Below are 18,293 nucleotides of genomic sequence, written 5' to 3' on the forward strand. Positions count from 1 at the left end.
TTAAATCCTGTAGCCATCTCAGCAGTTTGCTGAGAATTATTTCTCCTGTTTATGGAACACAGACAGCAGTTTCCATTGCCTGATCCTGGCTGCAGAATCCTTATAAGATCTTTTTCTTATGATCCTGTACATTTTGTACTGAGGATTTCCAGTTTTGCTCCAGCTGCTTGTATTATTCTTTAATATTTATCCTTAGGATTTTAGTCTCTTTGAACTATGTACAATTTCTGTGCTATTTCTTCTTGCAGCTCAGCTTAGCTAAGAGCTTGTCTCAGTTGAGCTCTAGCTTTTTTTCACCAGGGGATAAGCTTATATTTGTATTCTTGAGGTCATGTGCCCTCAAGGCTGACTTTCTTGGCCCTTATGGATGGTGTTTCTGTACCTCTGTGTGCCTCTCTGTTCCCAAATCCATGAGGGAGTTGGCACAAGGCTCCAGGACCCTGTCCATCACAAACCCAGCTGCAAATGAGATTTTCCTGACCCCGTATCATAGCTTGGGTGGGGAACCAGAGAGCACAGGGGCTGCAAGGCTGCAGGAAGGTTAAGCCTCGTGGCTGACCTGGGCTCAGAGTCTGAGTGGATTCCTGACTTGTTCTGCCTGATGTCTCACCCAGAGTGCTGGGCCTCCCACAGAAGCCACTGCTGCCAGGGCATTCTGGAGCACCTCAGAGGTGACATGCTGGGCAGGCCCACCCCTCCCAGGAAATAGGTGTCACCCTTCCTATGAGCTCTCACAACACTTCAGGCATCAGAAGATCAGTAGTGATGGCACAGGGCACAGAGTGGGTGCAGTGAACACTCAGCAGCTACATGCACATTGTTCCCTCTCTGAAGACCTTCTGCCCAAGAACAAGCCAGTGTTTCAGGAATAAGAAATGTCATTTAGGAGCTCACTCAACCCAGCTTCTAATAAATCCAAAAGGATGTGGGATGGCACGGGGGCAGGTGCTCTCAGTACCTTAGTGCTGCTCTAGGCAGGTAACTTTGTGTTTGTGTTCTGCAGACTGAAGATTATCTCAAGCACAAGATCAGAAGCAGGCCTGAGCGCTCAGACCTGGTCAATATGCACATTCTGCAAGGTAAGAGCTCCTCCCACACACTCCTTGTGTCTCCTGCCCTGGAACTTGTGTTCCTCCTGCCCTTCTTGTGTTCCTTCAGGAATCTCATTGCCATTACTTTGTTCCAGCTGCTCATGGGGGGCAGACTCAAATGGGACATGTTGTATGAAATTGTGTCCAGAGCTGGTGTTAGGAAGCAGGACACGCTTTTATTCCCTGACAGGCAGAGTCCCAAGGCCACCCAGGCTTTCTCCCATCTCTGGCAGTGTAAGATGCTCTAAGGAACACCTGTGAGAGACAACTCTGTTAGACACCAGTGCCAATATCTGATCATGAAGAGCAAACCCAGGGAATTTGTTGTCCAGGGCACTAAATTCCTATAGCAGTTCATTGTAGCACCTTCCCAAGGCTGGACATCTTTTGTGCTGCTGTAATTCTGGATATTCTGTGTGACAGCCTGTGCAGTCAGTGACCCAAGCAGAGCAGTATGAAAAGCCCTGCTATCAGTCTGTGAGCCACAGCAGCTCTCTCCTCTCCCATCCTGGTGTTCCCTCTCAGGCAGAGAGCTGGCAGGGCTGCATCCCATCACAGACAGCAGAACACCACAGCATCCCTCATTATCTCCAGAGATAACAAGATCCTTAGAGACAGAGAGGATGTGCAGCCTCCCTCCCTCCTTGAGTGCTGTCACTTGCCTGGAAGAAGCAGATCACTCTCTGGCAGCTCTGAATGCTGCCTTCTGCTCTCAGCATGGATGCAATCTGTATTTCTTTTTTCCTCTGGCAGGCAGGAGGGCTGAGCCTGGGTCCAGTGCTGGATCAGTGTTGCTGCCTTGCTTTTCCCCTGGGTTTCCTTCCCAAAAATAAGCTAGCACCATTGCTTGTTGAAGAGATGGAGAGTGTGGAGTGTCCTTCCCTTAGGTTAAATAACAGGGGCAATGTGGACTGTGCTGGGGGGCTGTTACCAGACATGGAGGCAGCTGCAGTCCCTGGGCATGGACAGGGACAGAGGGAGAGAGACTGCAGAGAGGAGAGAGTACCTGGCTGTGCACTCAGCAAGATGCATGTGCTGCCCCACACCCCTTTACCTGCAGCCTCTGCTCACACCTCTGTCCACCCTGCTCTGCATTTCACAGCTGTGTCTTGCCATATCCATTTTGTGGATTTGACTTACAAATCCATTTTGTTCCCAGCTGGAGCTAGAGGTGATTGAACTGGCCAGGTGACACAGTTTGCATCATCCAAGTGCTTTACAGGCCTCCCTTCTGTTACAGTTCACCTCGAGGAGCTCATTTGTGTTCACTGGTCTGTATAATCTGAATGGCCCTAGAGCAGCTCTCCTGACCTCCTGTAGAGAATTTCCATGGTGCCAAGCCCTGTAGCTCATGTTTCCTACAGTATCTCTCCCTGAGAGTGTCCAGACTTTGAAGAAAGAACAACCTCAATGCAGCTGCTCTTACTTTAGACCCTCCAGGGTATAGAAATGGTCTGGTTTAGAATCCCAGTCCCTCACTATTCAGGTCCAAGAGAGGAGCCAGATAGCTTTGTTCAGGAAGTCTTTCTGTTTAAGTTGATATTCTTCTGTCACCCTTTAACAATTGGGGTTTTCTCAGCTGGCTTTGCTAGGGCTGCAGCTTCCAGGTTTACCTGCCTCTGCTCTGCTCCTCCCCAGCTCGTTTCTATCCTGAAGGTCTGGAGCACTGTAGTCATGTCACTTCCAAAAGTCCACAGCCCAAGACTCAGCATTTTTAATTCCAGTGTAAGCCATTTACTCCAGTTGTCAAGCACTGCAATGGTTCTGTTCTCCAGCTGTTTCCCATCTGCACTAGCCCAAAAGGGGCCAGTGTGCTTCTGGCAGGCAGCAGCTGGAGAGCTCTTTGGCCCTTGTTGGTGGCAGCTTGCTGATGAAGAATCCATCACAGGTCACTCCTGGGCCTTGCAGAGGATGGTCCAGCTGTAGGCTGGGTTTGCAAGCCCAGGATGGTAGAGAGAGGCTCTTGTTTGCAAATGGAGAAGCTGGGCCTGAAGCTCAGAGATGTCCCAAATCACAGCAGCCCCACCCAGTGTGGCAGAGCAGGTCCTGCTGTGCTGAGCCATGCTCAGGTACCACAGCCCCCAGAGGCTGTGCTGAAGGGCACCACATTGTGCTAAAGCCCTCTGCTCATGGAGAAATCTACTGCTAGGAAGGGAATCCTGAGTGCTGTGCCAATAGGAGCCCCTGGTCCTGATGCTTCTGTTTGGCCTTTCAGACTCAGCTGCAGAGGGGTCCATCCAGTCCACTCAAATGAAGCTGAAAAGAGCCCGGCTGGCAGATGACCTCAACGAGAAGATCGCGCTCAGGCCGGGTCCTTTGGAGCTGGTGGAGAAGAATATTATTCCTGTGGACTCAGCTGTGAAAGAGGCCATAAAAGGTACTGACAGTGAATGTGTTGGGTGTGTGCATGGAGTGGGGCAGGGGCTGCCACAGTGACTGCAGGAAGTGACCAGCCTGGATGTAAGAGCTGCTTTTATTGCTTCAATTGAATTATTTTCATAGTAATCATCCCAGTCCAGCACAGCCTGTGAGCACAGAGCTCTCATCTTAGAGCAGTGACACTAAAACATGCACCAGTGCTCAGCCACATTCCCCCAGAAAGGACCTCCCTTCTTACACCCCTTCCCTCCCCAAGGCTTTGAGCACAGAAATGATGCAGTTGGAGAGAGGACACTCCTTCCTTCAGCATGGGAGAGAACCTGAGTGCACGGGGGTTGGTGGTGAGACCAGCCCAGATCCTCCCACTCGTGCCCTGCCAAGCTCTCACATCCCAATAAATGGGGGTGGAGTGGCCCCAGCTCAGGAAGGCTGAGGGTTCTCTTTTATTTTTTACCACTGGTGCTGGTGGTATGCAGGACCCAGCAGAGCAGGATGGGGTGTGGAGCATCCTTCGGGTGCTAAATTGCTGGAGAATATAAACAGAGCACACTCCTACCAACCAGACCCGGCACTTGCCTTATGCCTAAGCTTGGTTTTTCTCCATCACCTCCTCCCACCAGAGGAGAGAGGAAGAATCATCCACAATTACTTTCCCCACGCTGCTGTAGGGAAGCTGCTGTGGGAGCCAACACAGAGCACAAAGGTGAGTCAAATTTCACCAGGGCTCAGTGCCAGGACAGGGAGATCCAAAAGCAGAGAAAGGAGCAGGAAAGGCAGCAGGGTCCTGCAGGGACAGGGCAGCAACCCTTATTTTTGAAGTCTCGGGCTGTGTCCACACGTCCAAACTGGCACTCCAATGAGGCACGGAGAGCTGCTCTGTTCTGTTGCTCTTGTTCTGTTGCTCACAGTTCCTCAATTAATGGGATCATTTCCATTGGCATGATCTCATTTGAAGGGTTTGTTCTGGAGCTCAGAGCAGGCTGGGGACAATGGCAGGGCATTGGGGCAGAAAGGGTCTTGGAGTGACATAAGAGATGCCAAAAATGAGAGTTGAAACAGGAAGCACTTTGATTTTTATTTCATCTCAGAAATGATATTAAATTACATTAAATACTGCAGGCTCAGATACTGCTCTGTCCTGCCCCACAACTATTCCTGCTCTTGGTTTGGGGCTGTGAAATGCAGGCTGTGTATGTACAGCAGCTTCTCCAGCCTGGCCCTGGAGCTGCTCCATTCCCAGCGTGTTACAGCTCTCCTCTTTGAAGGTGAAATGTTCCAGGACTCTGCCTGAAGAGGAATTTTTAAGGAGAGTTCAAGTAAAATCTCCCCAGCCACTTACTAGAGGAGAGTACAGTGGAAAAAAAAAAAAAAAAGGTTCAAAAAAGCCCCCCCCTTTATAAACATTTGAGGCAGTGTGAGCATGACTTTATCCCCTGGAGCTGAGGTTTGGAGACTGGGCAAATGAGCTTGAGTCTTGAATAGAGCATCTCTTCAGCTGCCTTGTCAGGAGCTGGTGGTAAACAGAGATTTACAGGACCAAACTGTTAAAAACAAAAAATCTGGCTTAAAAATTATTTGTTCAGTTTTAAATTTCTCCCTTTCACAATGCTGTTCTCTCACATTGCTGGGGAAAAAAACGTGTCCTTGTAAGCCAGTTCCATCCCATTTAGGGTCAAACATGCAGCTTTAGGGTCCAACATTAGGTTGCTTGGTACCATAGGGTGCCATGAGAAGAAGGTGGTGCAGCTGCACCAGGAACACCATCCCAGCCCTCAGGTTTCTGCAGAAGAAAGCCCCAAGTTGAAGGATCCTCAAGCTCATTTTTGGAGTCAGAGGCACCTTGTGGTACTCATGATTTGGGGCAAAGGGCTGAACACATAGCGGAGATGAGTACTGGCACTTCTGAACGTTAAGCCTTTTGTTTTTGCAATACCAGAAAGATGACAGGGTTTAAAATCATTTTACTTTAACCTTGGAATCTCAACTGTTTATACAGTGGAAAGTTCAGCTGACGTGTTCCTCTAATCACCTCCGGCAGGGTGAGCAGAAAGTGCCAGACCCCAACCGAAAGCCCAAACGTCCCAGTGACAGGAGGCCGCCAGTGCCCTGCATAGCTGAGCAGTGATACAAGGAACTTTTTTTACCAGGTCCTTGTCATCACTTTGTCCAATGCGCTCAAGAGGACAATACCCAGTGCATTAGAAACAGCCTGGAGCAAACACCATCCTGCCTGAGATTACAGCAGGGACACGGGACCGAGAAACAAAACGCTCAGGCCGGGCTGGGTGAGAGCAGGGCAGATAAGGGAAGCATTCCCCATTGGCACAGCCCTGCAGTATCAACCAGCAGGATGCAGCACATTCCTGTCATGCTCTGGGCTGTCGCTGTGTCCTGAAGGTCCCTTGTGCTCCCAGCTTTGGCACCACTTCCCAACACACGCTCCCTGCCAGCGCAGCAGGAGCCCTGCAGATCCACAAGTCCCCCTTGGTTGGAGTTGTTTTTCCCAAGAGGGGATGTCCACACTGGCCTGCAGGTGTGTGCAGCCAGCTCCCATGCAGCCCAGGTGGCCCATGCAATGCTGCAGCTCCTCAGGGACCTGTTTGGGGGCTGCCTCTGATGGAGAGGATGGAGAGGACACAGACCCTCCTTCCAGGGACAGCAAGTTGAACACAGCTGATCTCATTTCCCCAGCCCACGTCTGAGCAGCAGCTCAGGCAGGGAGCCAGGGCTCTGTCCTCGCCCACCCTGGCACCAGCAGCCACAGGGAGCGGAGATAACCCTTATCTCTCAGATAGGGGCAGGGGTCAGAGCAGGAGGTGCGTGTCGTTGAGAAGGTGCACATTGCTAGACCAGCAGCAGGGACAGGTGGAAGCTTGTCCCCAGGCCCTTCCTATTTCCCCATTTGTCACCTCACTATCAGCGTGCCAAGCTGCCTGACAAATGCCAGACATGAGCACGAGGAGATTACGAGTGTGGCCACGCTGCTCCTTCCTCTACCCCCACCTGCAGCCCTCCCGAGGCTCACATGAGACCTTTTTTCTCAGCACTTTATTTATCATCAAACCTCGGGGTCAAGAGCCCTTGCCCATCTGACTAGCAGATAACAGTGCAGGAGCTGTGCAGGCAGGGCAGCCTGGGGCTGTCGGGCAGGCAGCAGAAGTGATTTGAATTGTGTCCTGTGGGTGACACCCGTGCACAGAAACAGGATGTGGGAGCCTCTGTGCACCTGCAGCCGCATCTACCCTTGTTGGCTCTTGTGCTGTGAGCAGATGGATCACATTCCGAGCTGATTTCAACCTCATTCCTTTGCTGGGGACGGAGTCCATGCGTGGTTTGGGTGTTCAGCCGGGGTGCTCAGCTCAGGGAGGGTGAGTGATGCCCCTCTCCCATCCCAGCCCAGTGGAGGGGCAGGATGGCAGAGCCCCTCTGCACCAGCCCCACCTGTCTGCATCAGCCCTGCTGTGCTGGCCGGACGGGCTCCTCCAACCCTCCTCTCTCCTGTCCCAAGGAACAAGGGCCATGGTCCCAGCTCCTCCATCCCTTCCTCTCTTGTCCCAAGGAACATGGGCCATGATCCTGGTTCCTTCAACCCCTCCTTTCTCCCTGACACAAGGAACAAGGGCCATAGTCCTGGCTCCTCCATCCCCTCCTCTCTCCCTAGGAAAAAGGACCATGGTCCCAGCTCCTCCATCCCCTCCTCTCTCCCTAGGAAAAAGGACCACGGTCCCGGCTCCTCAGACCCCTCCTCTCTCTCTGTCCCAGGCACCCCTGTCCATGGCTCGGGTTCCCCTGCTCTCCCCCAGCCGCGGAGCAGCCCCGGAGGTGCCCGAGCCCCCCGTGTGCCCCTCACCCAAGGCCGGGGAGGGGGCGGCGGGCGCGGCCCATCTCCCCACAGGCTCACCCAGTACCCCCGTCGATCCCCGCAGGCTCTGACCGTGGCCCCTCTGCCCCCGCAGGCTCCCAGGGCGGCTTTCCCCGGCAGAGCGACGCCTTCGCCTTCGAGGAGGACAGCAGCAACGACGGGCTGTCCCCGGAGCGGCCCCGCAGCCGCGGCTCCCCGGGCCCCGCCGAGCCGCCCCCCGGCTCCAAGGCCCCGGAGCCGCCCTCCGCCGGCCCTGCCGGGGCTCCTCAGGTAGGGAGAGCCCTCCTGGGGCCGGGGGACATGCGGGGGGACAGAGCCGTGTGGCACAGGGAATGGCACAGGGGAGGGACACGCGGGGTCCCGGGCCGGGGAGGTGATTCCTGCCCTGTGCTCAGCCCTGATGAGGCCGCACCTTGAGTGCTGTGCCCAGTCCTGGGTCCTTCAGTTTAGGAAGGATGTGGAGATGCTGGAGCGTGTCCAGAAGAGGCAGCAAGGCTGGTGAGGGGTCTGGAGCATGTCCTGTGAGGAGCGGCTGAGGGAGCTGGGGTTGTTTAGCCTGGAGAAGGGGAGGCTCAGGGGAAACCCCATCACTCCCTACAGCTCCCTGACAGGAGGGTGCAGCCAGGGGGGGTCGGGCTCTTCTCCCAGGGAACAGCGACAGGACAGGAGGACACAGCCTTAAGCTGCACCAGGGCAGGTCCAGGTTGGACATTAGAAAGAATTTCTTCACTGAAAGACTGCTTGGGCATTGGAATGTGTTGCCCAGGGAGGCGGTGAAGTCACCATCCCTGGAAGTGCTTAAGAAAAGCCTGGATTTGGCATTCAGTGCCATGGCTTAGTTGACAGGGTGGTGTTAGGTGACGGATTGGACTCGATGATCTCAAAAGTCTTTTCCAGCAGTGTTAATTTGTGATTCTGTGACATTCTGTCATTCTGTGACATTCTGTGATTCTGTGACTGTGGGACCGCGCTGCGCGGGGCCGGCGCGCCCACTGCCGGCCGGCGCGGGCACTGCAGCCCCGGGCCTGGGGAGAGAGAGGGACTGGGGGAAACTGGGGGGAAACTGGGGGAATGTGGAGGCTGGGGGCACTGGGGGGACTGGGGGAAAATTGGGGGAATGTAGAGGCTGGGGTAACAGGGGCTGGGGGTAATGAGGGAGCTGGAGTGGACTGAGGCAGATTGGAAGGGCTGGAATGGATGGGGAGAAAAGGGAGGAACTGGGGCAGACTGGGGTGGGAGAGGACCAAAAGGATTTTGGCCATCAACGGGTGAGCTGGGAAGCCTGGGCTGGTCTGGAGGATACTGAGGGACCAGCTGTGCGCAAGGATACGAGGATCGGGTGAAATTGGGAGGGCTGGAAAACCAAGGAGGAGTGTGGAGGCAGAGGACTGGGAAAGGGCTGGGATAGCCTGAGGATGTGGCTGGGATAGACATGAGGCATCTGTGGGGATTGGGAACAACGTGGGGTGAGAAAACGGGACACCAGGAGCCCCAGTCCAGGCTGGGCAGCCCTGGGTCCGGCCCCACAGCCCCCGTCACCTCTCCCTTGCAGGATCGTCCCCCCAGTGCCGATGGGCACGCTCCGGACGCTGCCCCGGGGCAGGGCAGCCAGTGCGACAGCCCCAAGCAGCCCGCGGGGCAGGAGAGCCCGACGCTCCCGGTGCCCTCTGCCGTGAAGGTAATGCCGGTGCCTCCAGCTGCCCAGGACAGGAACCAGCCCGGGGCATCCAAGCCTGGAGTGCCCATGGGCTATGCCCAAAATGTGTGGGAGCTGTGGGTTCTGGCCTTAAAGGCTTTGAATAATTCAGACAGACAACCTTGTGTCAAAAACGAATTTAATTAGTTGTGTAATGGTACAAGATACAACATTACACCTTGCTAGAGGCAACTGCTTGAGTCCTGCCCTGAAAACATCCCCTGGGGCTGGGAGCAAGGGGAGATACCAGGCCACACTGGGGCACTTTCCAGGCAGGGAGGGTCATTCTCCATCCCATGTGCTCTCCAACCCAGCTGAGATGGAACACAGTGCCGAGGGAGTCCCCCACATGCAGGCTCAGCAGGTCTTGGAGCTGGAGTGTCACAGTGCCAGCAGGAGCTGCCTTTGTTCTCTCCTCTCAGGCCTCTGGGGTCCCATGGGGGTGGCAGGAGCTGTTCTCACACCTAATTCCTTTCCTTCCTTCCAACAGTCCAAATCATCCAGTGACAGCAAGAACCGTCACAAAAAGCCCAAGGACACCAAGCCCAAAGTGAAGAAGCTCAAGTACCACCAGTACATCCCTCCAGACCAGAAAGCAGAGAAGTCCCCTCCACCCATGGATTCTGCATATGCCAGACTGCTCCAGCAGCAGCAGCTCTTCCTGCAGCTCCAGATCCTCAGCCAGCAGCAGCAGCAGCAGCAGCAGCACTTCAGCTATCCTGGGATGCACCAAGGACAGCTAAAGTGAGTGGCACTGTGCCAGCAGCAGGACTTAGTCCTGTTTCTCTCCAGACTTTCCACTCTGTATCCATGTGTGCCAGAGTAAGGGGATAGAGGCATACCACTGAAACAGAAAAGTTTGGGAACAGCACAGACTCCTTCCAAACCACTCTGGCTTTGCATACTGGTTGGGGCACCTGTGCCCTGCTGGTGGGACACCAGCCATCCCCTACAGCCCAGCCTGGTTTTCCTTGGCCATCCTGAAGTCTCACATAGGAGACAGCAGACCCAGGGGAGCAGAGAGATGGGATGCTGGGCCCAAAGACCCTGGGGGAACAGACAAGTTACCCCAAATCTCCTTTGTTATTTCAGGCAATCAAATGAGCAAATGGTCAAAAGCTCAAATCCTTCATCAGCATCTGGCAACAACACCCCTCTTTCTCCAGTGAAAACCACCTTTTCAGGCCAGTCTTGTGTCTCATCTATCAAGCCAGGCCCTCTGCCATCCAACCTGGATGATCTCAAAGTGAGTGCAAACTTTGTCACTGCAGCAGCAGAATGTCACAGCCTGAGTGTGCTGTGCTGCCTCTGAGTGGATGTCAGGGGAGTGCCACAGGCTGGGAGGGGCCATGTTACAGATGAGCACACCTGAACCCCCGTGCTCTGAGCCACCCAGGAGAACAGCACAGCACCCTGGGGCAAGGCTTGGTCACTGGGGAGGTTCTGAACACGAGGGCTTGCTGCTCTGCAGGTGGTGAGGGGTGCACTGCTCCAGCCTGTGCTTCAGCAAACCAAAGGTGTAGCCTGGGGAGGCTGCAGGTCAGGCTGAAGGATGATCTGAGCTGCTGCTCCTGCAGCTCCTGGTTCCATCCCTGTGTAGTTTTGACATTGAGGATGCTCTGACAGACCAACCAGGGGCCAGGAGGGCAGCATGCCACCCCCTCAGTGACTCAGCTCCTCCCAGGCCAGCTCAGCTCTCTGCAAGAGCAGGTACCTCCTGCTACATGCACTGTTTTGAGCCCCTCTCATGTAGGGGGGAATCCCTCATATCAGCTGTTTTTTTATTCTTTGCTAATGGACCCTCAGTCATGGGGAAGGCCACATCCTTCTAGGAGCAGAGAGCTGGGGGCAGCCCCAAGGTAGAAACAGATGAGTTTGCCCTAGCTCAGGTGACTGAATCATGTGCCTGAGCACAGAGCATGTGGCTCCAAGGTGTCACAGTCTCTGAGCTGTCAGCTGGCTCCTGGTCTGTGCTAAAGCCCTCTGCTCATGGAGAAATCTACTGCTAGGAGGGGAATCCTGAGTTGCTTCCCTGACCCAAGGACCTCTGCTGGTTCATGGAGGAGTCACAGTTCTCAGAGGAAGGAGGAAAGTTTTCCTGTTAAGAAAGGTTGAGATTCTGCAGGATGAGCAGTGGTCAAGCCTGTCCATGGTGACTGTGGTGACTGCAGGTGAGACAGGGAGCACCTGGGAGGTCAGAGGTTAAAGCTGGAGGCTGTGATCTGATACTCCTTGTTAGAAGCACTGGGTTTAAAGGGCTGCTCTGCCACTGAGACTTGATGGGTTTTCTCTTCGAGCCAGGTCTTATGAGCTCTCAGAGGAGCCCATCACACCTGAGATAGCTCAGCTACCCCGAATGGCATAAAATTAGCAGGAAGGCTTCTGAGGTACTGTTGGAAACAGAAAAAGTTTTAATAAAAAGCAAAATAACCAAGTTCTTACAGAGAAAACCCAAGCCAGAGGCAAGAGGTTCTTGCTCCTGCTAAAACAGTCCACAAAAGCGATTATTTCCTTTGTTCTCTTCTTTTTCTAGTGAATTGCTTAGGCCAGACCTCTTGGCCTCTGTCCAGTTGGGTAGCCCTAGGTTTGAGGTGAAGTCCCAAAGATCCTATGAGGTCTCTTTTTACCAAACCAAGGAGAGAAACTTCTGGGCTTTTTTCCTTTTTAAGGAGCCAAAGGATAATTTGGTCACCCTGTAACAGGGGGCACATCCCTAGAGAGACTGACCACGAGTGATTTTCCTTCCAGGTGTCAGAACTGAGGCAGCAGCTCCGAATCCGAGGCCTGCCCGTGTCGGGCACCAAAACGGCGCTGATGGAGCGGCTGCGGCCCTTCCAGGAGGGCAGCAGCAGCACGGTGCCCAGCTTCAGTGAGATCACCACCGTCACCTTCCCCGTCACTCCAACAAGCACCCTGTCCAGCTACCAGTCACAGTCCTCCAGCAGCATGTTATCAAATGGCTTCTACCACTTTGGCAGCACCAGCTCCACCCCGCCCATCTCGCCCGCCTCCTCCGACCTCTCTGTGAGCGGCTCTCTGCCCGACACCTTCAACGATGGGCCCATGGCTTCTCCACAGTTTGGCCTCCAGCCATCACCAGTTCAGGGCAGCGCTGAGGAAAGCCTCATGAGCAGCATGAACGGAGGGAGCATCCAGCTGGAACTGGAAGGGATAGACACGGAGAAAGACAAGATGCTGGTGGAGAAGCAGAAGGTGATCAATGAACTGACGTGGAAGCTGCAGCAGGAGCAGAGGCAGGTGGAAGAGCTGCGGATGCAGCTCCAGAAGCGGAAGAGAAGCAACGGCCTTGAGGAGAAGCAGCAGCCTGCTCAGCATTTCTTTGGTGTCCCCATCAAGCAGGAAAACACCGTGTCCAGCTGTCCTTTTGCATCCAAACAAATGGCCCTGAAAGGCCAGGCCGGCAGCTCGGATAAGCTGAGTAACTGTGGGGTACCACAGGTGCCCCACATTGTGAACAGCCACTGCTTGGAGCCCGCAGGGCAGAGCACCATCACCTCCTCGACATTCCTGAGCCCGCAGTGCTCCCCACAGCACTCTCCCCTGGGGGCTGCAAAGAGCCCCCAGCACATCAGCCTGCCACCGTCCCCCAACAGCCACTACCTGCTCCCGGTGTCCCCCGAGGGCCGCAGCGGGTCCCCCCCGGGCAGCAGCTGCCTCCGCCCAGCCCCGGTGAGTGCCAGCCCGCACCCCACCGCTCACACCACACGGGGGAGGCCTTGCCTCCGGGCCCGGGGCTGCCTGCAAGGGCAGAAAGTATCCCAGGTGGGCAGTGGGATGGAAGCTGATAGCGCTGCAGGGTCCTGTGCAGGGTTTCTTCTGAGGAGCCCTGCCACCGCAGCCAGTTGCCTTGAAGGGGTGACAGCACAGCTCTCGTGCCCCATGGAGCCCTGGCACAGCTCCCCTCCTTCCCAGGGGACGCCAGCACTGCTGTCTCTGCCCCTAGGTGAGCACTGGCAAAGCTGCCTGTGTCCTGGGAGAGTCCTGGCAGAGCATCCTCTGCCCTACAGAGCCCTGGCACAGCTCCCTCTGCCCTGGGGAGCTCTGGCACAGCTCTCTCTGCCCCTGGAGGAGTCCTGGCAAGCCCCCACTTCCCCGGGGGAGCACTAGCACAGTTTCTTCTACCCTAAAAGAGCCCAAACCCAGCTGCCTCTCCCCTCAGGGGGAGTCCTGGCACAGCCATGCCCCATGGAGGCCTGGCACAGCTCTATACACAGCAGGGAGGCACCAGCGTGGATCCCTCAGCTCCTGGGAGAGCCCTGGCACAGTTCCTACACCCCTGGGAGACCCCACTGCAGGGCTGCAGGGCTTCCCAGCATCTTGCCAAGCCATTGTGGCTCCCTGCAGTGTGTGAGGGATTTTCACCACTGAGCTGGAGGAGAGCAGTTGCCCTGGGGAAGCCTTTTCTCAGGAAGCTGGAGCAGGGCTGGCAGTTGAGGTCTGCAGTCAGAGAGAGCTTGTGCCTCCCCACCAGGCCACCAGGCCAGCACAGAGCTGTCCTCAGCAGCCACCACTGCTCACTCAGGCCCCTGGACAGGTACAAACACCTGGGGAGGGGGGGACACTGCCAGCACAAGCACAACGTTCTGATCACAACCCTAGTGCCCTCCCAGGGCTGCCCAGGTAGCAGCAACTCCTGTGCCATGCACAGGGGTGCCAGGTGTGCTCACAGGGGTGTGGCAGGGCAGGCTGGGTGTGTGGGACAGCCCACCCCAGAGCAGGGCTCTCCCAGCCCAGCCACAGTGGCCCCGAGCAGGCATTGGGGTGCAGCCCTGCACAGGGGCACAAAGTGGGGCTCAGGAGGATGGCCAGGTAGGTGCCATGGGCAGCTGGCAAACAGCACAGCCAGTGAGGTGGGAAAGGGCAGCAGTTCAGGGAGAGGAGGGGCAGAGACAGGGCTGCCAGTGGAATGGGCATGGAGGGCAGGGGGGCTGCTGCAGGGGTGAGGAGGGTGATGGCAGCACTGGTTTGGGGAGCAGAGCAGGGCATGCAGGGGGTGGCCCTGGCACTGGGGCTGTGCAGGGGAGCTGGGCACTGCAGCAGAGCTCTGGGGGCAGTGGGACACAGGGCTGTGAGCTGATATCCAAGAGTGGCTGCTCTGGGCAGCTGGGCAGTGGTCAGTGAGGCTCAGGAGGGAGCAGTGACACTACAGGGGCTTCTCCAGCTGCTCCCTCACTGCCCAAGGGCGGGGGGATGGTCCCGTTGTGTCCTGCAGCTCATCCCAACTCCACCACCACCCATCCTGGACACCCCTCTGCCGCCTGCAAGGGACTCCTGGGGGCGAGGGTCCTTCTTCAGCAAGAACTCTTCCTTTGTGCCCAGCCCTGCAGTGCTGTTTGCCATGAGCCAGGGGCAGTGCTCCTTCCAGCTCCCCTCCACAGAAACGTGGCCAGGATGTGCATGGCCAGGCAGAGTGACCCCACTGCTGCCCTGGATCCAACCCACCTGGGGGGACAGTCCCCTGGTGCTGGTTTTTGTGGGACAAGGCCATGGCCAGGCAGCAGGGGAAGGGCACACAAGGGCCTGGAGGTGATGGGGACAGCAGCTGACAGGCACTGTGCTTCAAATGCCATCCATCCTGGAAGGGGAGCCTGGCAAAAAGCTGGCAAAGACATGCAGGTGTTTGGCACAGGCAGAGATTTCCCTCTTCTGAGTGGCCTTCCCTGTCCTGAGCTCTGTGAGATGCCCCCAGATCAGGAGGTGAGGGGCTGGGGGTTCCCAGTCAGGAGGTGATGGGGATGGGGCTGGCTCTGGAGGTGCCTCATGTGGGATTCACATTCTCTGAACCTGAGAGAAACAAAGAAGAGAATGATCAAAACAATTCTTATCTCATTTGCTGCACCTGTGTTGTTCACAAGTGGAATACACTGTGGAAGATTGTTTACCTGAAGGGAATTGGTAATTGGATTCTGGTGTAAATGTTTTGACCATTCTTTTCTCTGCTTCTCTCACTGCTTCTCTCAGGTTCAGACAATGTGAATCCCACACCTCATCACTGGCCAAGCACAGCTGACCACCAGCAGCACCTCTGCCTTCCCTTTGTCCTGCATGTCCCCAGGACACCAGGCTGTCCTGTGCCACCATGTCTGTGCAGTGACAAGGGGCCAGCCTGGCCCTGGCTCTCAGAGCTAGGTCAGGGAGCTGGTTTACCTGCCTCTATCCTGCTCAAAGCCAGGCATTTTGAGTTGGTTTGACCCAGAAAATTGTCCTTTTCCCTGGCACCCCACCAGCCTCAGCAGGATGAGAGCCAGGCCTCCCTCCGTGCACTGACTCCATTTCCCTGTATCTCCCCATGCAGATGGCTGTGCAGTCAGGCCAAAAGTTTTCTATTTCATCCCCAAGTTTTTGTAAGTCAAGCCCAGCCCTGTCAGAGGTAAAGCAGCCTCCACCCTATGAGGATGCAGTGAAGCAGGTAACTGCATGGTTTTTGTTTTCTCCAGGCCTAGGGCTGCCCGGGCTGTCTTTTTGCAGTCAGTGGGACTCAGGTGCAGGAGTTCCAGCCCCTTCTGGTCTCTGGGCAGGACAGGCCTGTTTCCATGAGGAACGGGCTTTTTTGAAGGGTTAGTGCTGGCTAGCTGCCACAAAGGAGGACACCCTGCTGGGCTGGGTAATGTCCCCTGTGCACCCAGGGGTCCTGACACCCCCCAGCTCCCCTGGGGTTCCAGTGTACTCTCTCTGGGTGCTCAGTGCTGTGTCAGAGACAGAGCCTTGAGCATTCCCAGGTCACCAGGAAAGCTCATCCAGCTCATCCATCTGCCCCCTGAGCTGTACCCTGGAGTGCTGTTCCTGCAGGGAGGACTGGCCATCACCCAGGAACACCCAGGAACACCTTCCTTCCCATCAGTCTGGGAGCAGCCTCAGTGCTGGGACTGCTGGTGCCTTTGGGAAAGTGGAGTGATGCTGTTGTCAGGGTGAAAATGGGTGTATGCCAGTGTGCAGGAGATATTGCAGGTTCTGGTCAGGGAGAGGAGGGAGGGCAGGCAGGCAGGCACGTGCCAGTGTGAGGTGCTGGGGCTAAAATGTTGTGTCCTGAGGGCCCTGGGACAGGGCAGGCTGTGGTGGCCACAGAGCAGAGGGTTGGCAGCAGGGAAGGGTGCTTTGCTCCCTGAATCATTGTGCCACATCCCTGCAGTGCCCTGAACCCCACTGCCAGCCCTGTGCTGGTGTGGGAGGAAGCCATTTGTGGGGTCCAGAGCCATCCTTTTTGGGCTCTAGAGCCATCTACCTGGCTTGTGGCTGGAGGGACTGTCCTCCTAATGGCCTCTACTCTCCTCTTTGTCGTTTGCTGCAGCAGATGACACGAAGTCAGCAGATGGACGAGCTCCTGGACGTGCTGATTGAGAGTGGAGGTATGCTCTGCTTCCCTCTTCCCCTCTGGGGCTCCCCCTCCAGCCAGCATCAATCTGTGGGGCTCAGTGCACCCCAGCAGAGCTGCCTGGCTCGAGTACAGCTTTCCCCTGCCCTCCCTGTGCCAGCAGCCACTGAGATTGAGCCCAAAAGCACATTGACCCTCCTGGAGCCTGCTCCTGTGTGTGCCAGCCCCGTGGGGTGGTCTGGGCTCGGCTGTCACCTGTGCAGAGAGAAGGGACAGCAGGGCAGGAGCCCTGTGCACAGCACTGCCAGCCCCCTGCCCACACAGAGCCCCCAGTGCCCCCCCATTCCCAGGGCTGCCAGTGCCATCTCCCACACAGAGCACTTCTGCTGCCCTCCCCTGTGCCCTTCCCCAGCCCCTTGGGGACAGCTGCCAGTGCTTGTGCCCTAGGGACTGTGTCCAAACCCGGGGGATAAGGTCAGAAAGCAGGAATGTGTGAGGCTTCCCCAGGGAGGGTGGGCAAGCAGTGCCAGTGGGATTGAGCAGGTCTCCAGAGGGATGCCCATGGTCAGCTGGAGGGCCATGGTGGTGGGCACTGCCAGGGCAACTCAAATCCCTCTCCTTTGTTGACAGAAATCCCGGCCAATGCCAAGGAAGATCGGTCCTGCCTGCAGAAGGTCCCTCAGATAATGGTGTCTGCGGGGAGCTCGGGTGGCCCCGTCCCCAAGGGCTCTGCCCCGTTCGAGCCGGTGCCCTCGGCCCCGCTGCCCTTCGAGCACTGCCCGGGCAGCAGCGACGCCCACCTGGAGGTGCTGCTCAACAGCCCCCTGGGCAGGGTCAGCGAGATGGCCCTGCTGAAGCTGGGGGGAGAGGAGCCCCCCTTCGAGGGGATGATGGAGGGCTTCTCCGGCAAGGCCGCCGACGAACTGCTCAACTCCCAGGAGATTTTACAGACTCCCCTGTCGCCCATGGACACCCAGCTGTCCCCCTCCCCTGCCGAAGGCTCTGCTTTACAAATGAGTTTCACTGAGTCTCCGTGGGAAACAATGGAGTGGCTGGACCTGACCCCCCCCAGCTCGGCCACCGGCTTCAGCTCGCTCACCCCCGCGGGCCCCAGCATCTTCAACATCGACTTCCTGGATGTTGCTGACCTCAACCTGAACACCAGCATGGACCTGCACCTGCAGCAGTGGTGAGGGGACGTGCTGGGGCAGGGTGTTGTGAGCCTGCAGCAGGCAGCACAGCGCTCCTGTCGTGCCACAGAACATGCAGGGCTAACCTGCCTCATCCAGGGGAAACTGGAGTCATTTTCCCAGCATATAGACTTGTTTGGATTTCCAGTCACTGAAAATTGACAGCACAACTCTGGTACTTTGGTTTTCCTCCATTGACACAACCCCACAGAGGACACAAGTGCCTAAAACAACACTTCCTTTTATTGACAAGAACTTCCATTTTCTTTCTTTAATCTTCCCCCCCACCCCTCCAGTTTTAGCAGTCACTCTTGTGAGAACTGGAGCAGCTCATGACAAGACTGTGTGGTGAGGTGACCTCACCTGGGTGGCAACAGGAAATCATGGAGAGGGAAACCCACTGTTGCCCTCTCCTCTCCTCTCCTCTCCTCTCCTCTCCTCTCCTCTCCTCTCCTCTCCTCTCCTCTCCTCTCCTCTCCTCTCCTCTCCTCTCCTCTCCTCTCCTCTCCTCTCCTCTCCTCTCCTCTCCTCTCCTCTCCTCTCCTCTCCTCTCCTCTCCTCTCCTCTCCTCTCCTCTCCTCTCCTCTCCTCTCCTCTCCTCTCCTCTCCTCTCCTCTCCTCTCCTCTCCTCTCCTCTCCTCTCCTCTCCTCCGGGCAGACCTGTTGGGCTCACCTTGGCTGTGCCCACACCAGGGTGAGGAGCAGGGGGCTGTGCCCAGCCAGGTGCCCAGCACCCTCCTGC

At 56.4% G+C, this 18,293-nt stretch overlaps 1 protein-coding gene across 10 annotated transcripts in view; it reads left to right on the forward strand.

Moving 5' to 3' along the window:
• MYOCD (myocardin) overlaps positions 1–17,997 on the forward strand; it is a 102,857-nt gene extending 84,860 nt beyond the window's left edge. For 8 of the 10 annotated variants that reach the window (XM_059864524.1, XM_059864529.1, XM_059864526.1 and 5 more), the window contains 10 exons: positions 1,004–1,079; positions 3,307–3,468; positions 7,427–7,602; positions 8,885–9,010; positions 9,519–9,772; positions 10,121–10,274; positions 11,777–12,718; positions 15,345–15,458; positions 16,338–16,395; positions 16,992–17,997. In XM_059864524.1, the coding sequence (XP_059720507.1) occupies positions 1,004–1,079; positions 3,307–3,468; positions 7,427–7,602; positions 8,885–9,010; positions 9,519–9,772; positions 10,121–10,274; positions 11,777–12,718; positions 15,345–15,458; positions 16,338–16,395; positions 16,992–17,554 (2,625 nt within the window). In that variant the 3' untranslated portion in view covers positions 17,555–17,997. The remainder of the gene's footprint in view (positions 1–1,003; positions 1,080–3,306; positions 3,469–7,426; positions 7,603–8,884; positions 9,011–9,518; positions 9,773–10,120; positions 10,275–11,776; positions 12,719–15,344; positions 15,459–16,337; positions 16,396–16,991) is intronic. The other 2 variants (XM_059864527.1, XM_059864528.1) reach the window with 2 other exon arrangements.
• Positions 17,998–18,293: the final 296 nt, after the last annotated feature.

Source organism: Haemorhous mexicanus, chromosome 20 (assembly GCF_027477595.1).
Source record: "Haemorhous mexicanus isolate bHaeMex1 chromosome 20, bHaeMex1.pri, whole genome shotgun sequence".
In the NCBI taxonomy this organism is placed as follows: domain Eukaryota; kingdom Metazoa; phylum Chordata; class Aves; order Passeriformes; family Fringillidae; genus Haemorhous; species Haemorhous mexicanus.